At 42.3% G+C, this 7,516-nt stretch overlaps 1 protein-coding gene across 1 annotated transcript in view; it reads left to right on the top strand.

Annotated features, from left to right (window-relative positions):
- LOC116670516 (TRAF2 and NCK-interacting protein kinase) overlaps nt 1-7,516 on the top strand; it is a 69,273-nt gene that overhangs the window by 7,799 nt on the left and 53,958 nt on the right. The window contains 1 exon segment of the mRNA XM_074783842.1: nt 6,101-6,166. Coding sequence (XP_074639943.1) covers nt 6,101-6,166 — 66 coding nt within the window.

Raw genomic sequence — 7,516 nt, 5'->3', positions numbered from 1 at the left:
GGGGGGGGGGGGTGGTACTGGAATGAATGCCTGTGAGACTGACCTAGTGAGGTGTACTGGTGTTGTATTGTGGGTTGGGAGAAGTGCAGTAAGAGTTGGTGATGTGCGATTTTGAATCTGAAAATAAAATGCAATAGCGTGGCTGTTTGATATGATTCTGGTAAGCCAGACCGTTTGAGCGTGTGAGTGCAATGCAATGGTGAGTCCACTTTGAAAGATTACTGTGGATCTTGAGAACACGATTATATAGTCGTGCTATTGGTTCAGTAATTTCCAGACCAGACTGGAAGATAGTAGGACATTGTATGTAGTCTCACATAGTTGGCCATTTTCACTCCATCAAGATATCAATTAGCAACACCGGTCTATTTACGTTTCCACCACTGTTTTAATAGTAATTATCTTAACCTTTTTGGATCACAAATTACTAAATTTGGTATCGCATCCCAAGCCATTGGCATCCAAATGTGCTGAAGTATAAAAGTGACAGCATAACTGGAAATGTTAAACTAAGGTCTGGCGGAGATAGTCATAACTTAACTCCCCTGTGAGGAAAATTCAGTTTTCCTTTTTCAGTCTTTCTCTTTAGCTGCAGGAACGCACAATGAACAGAATCAACAGATTACGTGGCCCCACTGTTAAAAAAGAAAAGAAAAAGGAGATAGATACTTGGCAGTATAGGTGTTAAGTAGGTCTTAAATGTTCTATTCATGACTTTACAAGAATAGTGAGCGCACTTTGTTTTGACATTGCACTTTATCTGTTTAAATCGTGTGAATACAACTTCACAGATTGGATTTACGACGTCTGCACTGATTCATTTTTAATTTAGTGTTATTGCACTGTGGGGGGTTTTCACCTGCTGAAACATGTCCACAGAAATATACTATTTGACTTCCTTCTAATCCACATAACACATTATTGTTAAAGGGTGTGTACTGTACTTGTCTTAAACCGATGAAAGAAACTAAATTGGATAGACATACTATGCCAAGGCCTCTGGCAATTCCATTTTATATTCCTGTTAATAATAAAACAAAGTGGGTGTGGTTTTGTTTGGCTTTCAAATGTGTGTCCTTCAGTCACTTGTCAGTTTTTCTGGAGTTATCTAAAAGAGTTGGTTGTCAGCCAGAGACAACAAAACAAAGACAAACCAGGCAGTACTGATTCTTAAAAGGTGGAGGATAATATCCAGGCCTTTTCAGAATTTTGCAAGAAACCACGGATTAATAATAATCGCCAACCACTCAACTTTTGCAATCAGCAAGTTATTTCTTTAGTTGACAGTACGGAGAAAAAATAAGGCACTCTGATGTAAATTAAGTATTAAGTGATGTAAGTATTGTATTAAGGCATGAGGGCCATACACATGTTTCAACTAGGGAGTCTGTCAGACTTTGTCACACACATGATCATGTGCCATAATGGAATGAACTAACTCAAAGCTCTAATGGCTCAAATTGACCCACAACATAACAGCAGGATTAGAGAAAGAGAGCTATTTGAAGAAAACCATTTAAACTACTGAAGCATGTGTTGGTCAGGGGAGAGTCACAATTCAGGTTACGTTGTTGACCCACAAATGTTCAATTATAACTTCTCAGCAGTTGTGGTCCAGTCAATCAGGTAAAGACATGCATTTATGGTCAATTATGCCTTGTACTCCCTTTGCAAGTGTTTTATACATGATTTTATTGTAAGCCGTTTGTCCTGGTTTTAGTGTTAAGGTTAGAATTAGGGTAAACTTTTGGTAATGTTAGAGTTAATGTTAGGAATGCAGTGGAGAGGATTAAGGTTAGGTTGAGGAATTAAAGAATGAATGCAGTAAAAGTCCTCACACATGTTGTAAAGTGGCTTTCACAAGAACTGCAGCCCTGCACTCTAAAAGCCATTATTTCTAATGGCCTGCACCGCTCATAGACCAACACCCCCCTGTTCAACACATCTCAGTGTCCTCATGCCCAAAGTTAATCAACCTCCTTTTACAAAAAAACATTCCATGTCAAGAAGACATGGCAAAAGGCAAAATTACCAGGACCAAAAACTGAATTTGTATCTTTGGATGTACACTAGAAAAGCTCTCTTCTTGTAGATTAGCCGTCTATGACCAATGAATGTCAGCGTTTCAATGTTACACTGAATGCTAGCAAGATAACATTGCTCTTATATTGACTTCTAGATAAGTGGTAAATGAGGTCAGGAAAAGCTTTCTTAATGACACTTATGATAAACTTATTGTCGCTGTTGTGTGAAATCCTCGTAGGTCAATCTTTTTATTAAGAAATGTATGTCATGGAAATTGAAGGAAGTGGGTTCGGAAAATTGTCAAATCAGTCGGTTATGAAAAACCTCCCAAAAACTCTGGGTTAAGTAAGAAAAACTGCCCTGTCATCATCAGGGTTAAAGTAAACCTATTCTTAAAACTGGACAGTTTGGGAGAAACGATGTGTGATCTTACATCACATCTAAAATAGTCAAACAAAATTTTTACTATCCATGCGCATTTGTTATTCAGCAGTTCCACACACAAACACACACACACATAGACTGAATGTCTACGGCCGTGATTCATCGGCCACCAGTGAGGTCATGTGGCAGTCATGTGACGCTGGCAAACGATCAACAAGGGAAGGGGCCAAAATATCTCAGTCAACTCTTAACCACAGGCATGCAGACGTGCACATGCCGACACACACATGCAGACGCACTGCCAAAGCCTGGTGCACGCTGAGAGCTCATTCTGCAAAAGTCCTATAAAATATGAATGATATCGTGCTATATTTTTATCAGCGAGCCTAAGGACATGTATGAACTGGAGCAGCAGAAACGCTCTGTTTTTCTAGCCACAGCACTTATTCTGTATGTTGTGCATGGAGGAGAGGTGCCACATGTATGCCTACATATTGTGTCCTCCATTGCTTGTGGTGCTAAATGCACATGCATCTACAGGTGTGTGTGGGTGGTGTGTGTGTTGCTGTGTGGTGGGGGTGTGTTGTGTGTGGTGTGTGTGGTGTGTGTGTGTGTGTGTGTGTTGTGTGTGTGTGTGTTGTGTGTGTGTGGTGTGTGTGTGTGTGTGTGTGTGTGTGTGTGTGTGGTGTGTGTGTGTGTGTGTGTGTGTGTGTGTGGCGTTTTTATTTTTTAAAACAGAGAGAGAATGATCTTTGCATAGATGCGTCTTGGGAGTTGCTGTCAGACTTTGTATGCAGCTCAGAGTTGTTCGCACAGCTGACACACACACACAAAGGAAGAAAAAATCTACCTGCAAATGTGAAGCTGATAGCAAGGCAAACTGCCTGACTGTTGAAAGGGTTTGCAGTCTCTCTCTCTCTCTCTGACTCTTTTTTGTACACGCGCGTTTGGTTAGCCACACACTCTTCATTGGAGCCCACTCATACTCGTTGGAACATTTGAACACTAGCCCTTGTGTAGGAGTGCGCTTTTGGCACAGTGTGTGAGTGTGGTTATGGCGAGAGTGTGAGAGCGCGAGACAGCGGGAGGATGTACTTGAGACGAAGCGCAAGAGAATTAGTTTGTGTGTGTGTGTGTGTGTGTGTGTGTGTGTGTGTGTGTGTGCGTGTTCGTGAGTGTCTGCTGCACACAACAGAGAAATGTAAGGGTGAAAAAACAACAGGAAAAGGAAGTAAAGAGCAAGAAAAGGCAGTGTTTTCAGAAAGCGCTGACAAGTTGACAGGTCTGCTGAGACCCGCAGAAACAAACATATAGAGACGGAGCGCGGGGGACAAAGAGAGGGAGAAAAACTGGGGGAAGAAAGGGAAGGAAAACTGAGAAACAACAGATGAAACAGGGAAAGTTAACCTTTACAAAGATTATACGCATGCAGCATGTACAGTATAAAGGATTGTAGAGCCCCAAAATGCACTTGAAAAGTTTTCTTTCTTCATTTAGCAATGATTTGAAGTAATTGTCTGCTCTGTGTACTAAGGATGCTAGATCGACTCAATATTGTTATCGCAATATATCGAAAGTGTTGCAATAAGTATGCAATATTTTGTGGCGTTCTGCACCGTCCATTCGTTGTGTGGCTTAGTTGTGTTGGATTTAGAGCCCGTTTGAAACGCTATAATGATCACGTTTCATTGGCCAGTTACCGTGACACTTGCACATGCTAGTGCACGGGTCCATTACGTGACAAACCTTATGTCGCATACCACGTGTGTGCATATTTCAACAGAGTGACGGTGTAAGTGAAGAAATTGATAAAGAAAACAGAACTAATCAGAGAAACGAAAGAAAAGTTGTGTCCTGTTATATACTGTCCAACCAGTAAAACATGTCCTGTTCTGTAGACATGGTCCTTATTTATTAATTCAGGTTGGACCGGTCTAATATGACAGAAACCTTGTGTTGTAAAAAACTTTTGATGTTTTCCCATTATGTTTGTAAGTTTATATATGTTTAAAAATATCAAAATTAATATCTATCGCAATATTCATAATCAGTATCGCAATATCACATTTTTTTCAATATCGTGTAACCCTACCATGTACTGTGGCAGCACAGGTAACGGTGTGTTAGGCCAGCAAAGTTGGCTGAAAGTTCAACCGAAAAGTACAGAAAGTGAGAGAGAATGCAACAAGACTGATGAAAGGAGGACAGAATGAAGCAGAAAAGAGAAGTGATGTGATGTCATGTGTGGCTTTTTAGAAGGGAAATGAAAAAAAATTGCTTTATTGAGAGGGGAATTGTCTGTGAAAAGTGGGTATCGTGTAATATCGTCTGTGCTAAAGCTTTGCATGAGTCCCAGTGCAGATCTACACAATACTTCAGTTTATTTCTGTGAATCGCCAACAAAATGAGCCTCTAGCTTTGCCCCCAGTAGAAGATCTTATTTTTATGTATCTTTTTTGGCTCGTCCCTGGATGATATAGAATAGCCATTTTCAAAAAAAGAAGGGGGAGGATAAAAAATGACAGACATTACGCTAGATATTGGTGTATTTTTAGCTGACCCGGTAGAATTGGCTGTGAGTGCAAGGTAACCCATATTATAAGCAGTTTAAAGTGAGATCCTGTAGAGTTAGAGCCTCACACTTGTTATTAGATCATTTACAGTGCAGGGTTGCCGATAATAGACATTTTGAATATGAAATTCTTGAGTAAATGAGGGCCCAACATTAGCTCTGGCATCTCCACAGGCACCTCTGGCAGAAAGAACGAGGTACAAAGTTGAAAAACAGTTAAGACTGACACTATATGAATGGTGGTATGTAACACTTTCAAACAGTAAGAAGGAGGCACTAGGAGAAAAGAGACATAAGTGAAGCTGGTAAAAGCACCTCGGTGTTTCGGGGACCCGGCTGAAATGAGCGGAGCGTTGAAAAGAAAGACACGGTCAGGAATGAAGGAGCGAGAGAGAAAGCATGTGTAGATAAAAGAGTGAGAGAGACATAGATGGACTTTGGCTGGTTGGTTAGAGAACAGAAGCTGGTGGAGCAGAGAGAGTGTGAGAGAGAGAGAGAGAGTGTGTGTGTGAGAGAGAGAGAGAGAGAGAGAGAGAGTGTGTTTTGTGAGAGAAGAGAGATGAGGAGAGAGAGAGGAGAGAGAGAGAGAGAGCGAAGAGAGAGAGAGAGAGAATCCGCTATTGTTGGAATGCCGTAGCAACACCGGCAGATGCGCAGAAGGGGGGAGGTGTGTGTGATGGTGTGTGTGTGTGTGTGTGTGTGTGTGGAGGTCAGTGGGTTTTATACTTTGTTCAAGTTGCTCCTTGTCAGAGATGCGTCGGGCTCTGTGTTGGCAACCTAGCGACTGTGGGCTTAAATTATTAGCTAGTCTGGACACAAGCCTTAAACAATCCAGCACTGCATTTCAGTCCAATGTATCCACACCCAGGCGGCTCTCAGGTGGTTGAGCAAGACATCGGCACTGCTTGGCTTAGAGGTCCAACTCACACCATTGTCAAAAACACAGTTGTAAAACCCTGTGCTAGCTGGTGTGTGAGCACACACTGGCCATGTCGTCCCATATGATTGCTGTAATAAATCGGATCCACACACAGTGTATCTTGTTGCATTGAAAACGCTAACGCTTCTATTAGTCTCATTCATCCTAATGATCCCACTGTGTTTGCTTTGTCGTTCCAGGATCCCGCCGGCATCTTTGAGCTGGTTGAGCTGGTGGGAAATGGCACCTATGGGCAGGTGTACAAGGTAAGAGACACACAGACTTTGATACACATTTGATCTGTCTTTGTGATAGCACGCTCCTCCTTCTTAAAAGCCTTTGTTCATCTTTTGCAAGTCGCCTATATGGAATAAAGAGGAGAAATGTGCACTGTGACTGAAGGAAACAGAAAAGACGAGAGATAAAAGCTGCGCACATGCTCGAGAGAAATGGAGCGAATGTAAAAGAGATGCGAATGCAGAGAGGAGGAGGAGAAACTGGGGCACATTAAAGTGCTTTCAGGAGAATTTCCCTTTCTCCTTTTTTCTTCACTTTTCTCTCTTCCCTGCTGTATTTGCGTTGCTCTCTATACCTGTGCAAGGGTTTCTTATATATCTTCCCTTCTAGATGAGGTATCTTAGGGGGAAGTGCTTGTGCTCAGTTGGTCTGACGTTGTGACATCACTGTGGTTTGAGGTTTCAGCCGTCAGCTGGACTCAGCTGTTTCCCGCTGTCGTTTCATCACTATCTCTCGGTCCATGTCACCGTCTGAACTTCCTCTTCCCTCCATGATGGCTCGTTGTTCTCTGGTCCTCGCTTCCTTTCCCTGATCCCGCTGCTTTATCCTGCCGCTTGTGCAGGACCAGCCTATGACACTTTGTTACCTCTAGCTGAAAAATGTGTTTGTTCAAATACGTGAAGGTATGGACGTGTGAAGGGCCCTGTAGGTGCATGCATTTTATTTGTGTGAGAGTGTGTGTCTAATGGGACAGAGAGTCAAGGTTAGATGGTGACGGTCAGGCGGAGGTGGGACATGCTTCTCTACGCTTCTGGGAATAATCTGACATCCTTGTGTATGTGTGTGTGTGTTTCAGAAGGGAGGGGAAAAACACAAAAGGAACTGGGAATAGGAGAGTTATGTGTGTCCATGTATTGCTGACTCTGCTGTTTTGGTGAAAGTCACGACTCATTTACTGGCCGACATTCACCCAGTCTTTTACCATACATTACCAGGCCACAGAGTGCCTATGGCAACAGCACCGGCCTGTTGGGTCCGGAGCCCGTACAGCTGATCCACACTGCTTTGTGATTTGGTGTTGCATGGTGAATAACACTCAATGGAGTCTATATATAAATGAATCCTGTCACTGCTGTTGGTTGACAGATCACGGGCAGTTTCGCAGTTTTTGTGTAGATCTATACAGTTTGGATGCGTGCAATAGATGTTTAGTGATCTTTTTAAGCTCAAAGTTTTTCAATATTTGCCTGTTTGTGTGTTAATAGTTGTTCTGAAAGTTTTCTGTAGGTGCTATAACTATTGGCCCACAAAGCTCATGAAAGAGCTATTGCCCTTCATAGGTGGAAACTAGACAATAAAACCGTAGAGCTGAAACGAAT

This window comes from Etheostoma spectabile, chromosome 20 (genome assembly GCF_008692095.1).
Source record: "Etheostoma spectabile isolate EspeVRDwgs_2016 chromosome 20, UIUC_Espe_1.0, whole genome shotgun sequence".
In the NCBI taxonomy this organism is placed as follows: Eukaryota; Metazoa; Chordata; class Actinopteri; order Perciformes; family Percidae; genus Etheostoma; species Etheostoma spectabile.
This window is presented reverse-complemented; position numbering and strand designations above follow the sequence as displayed.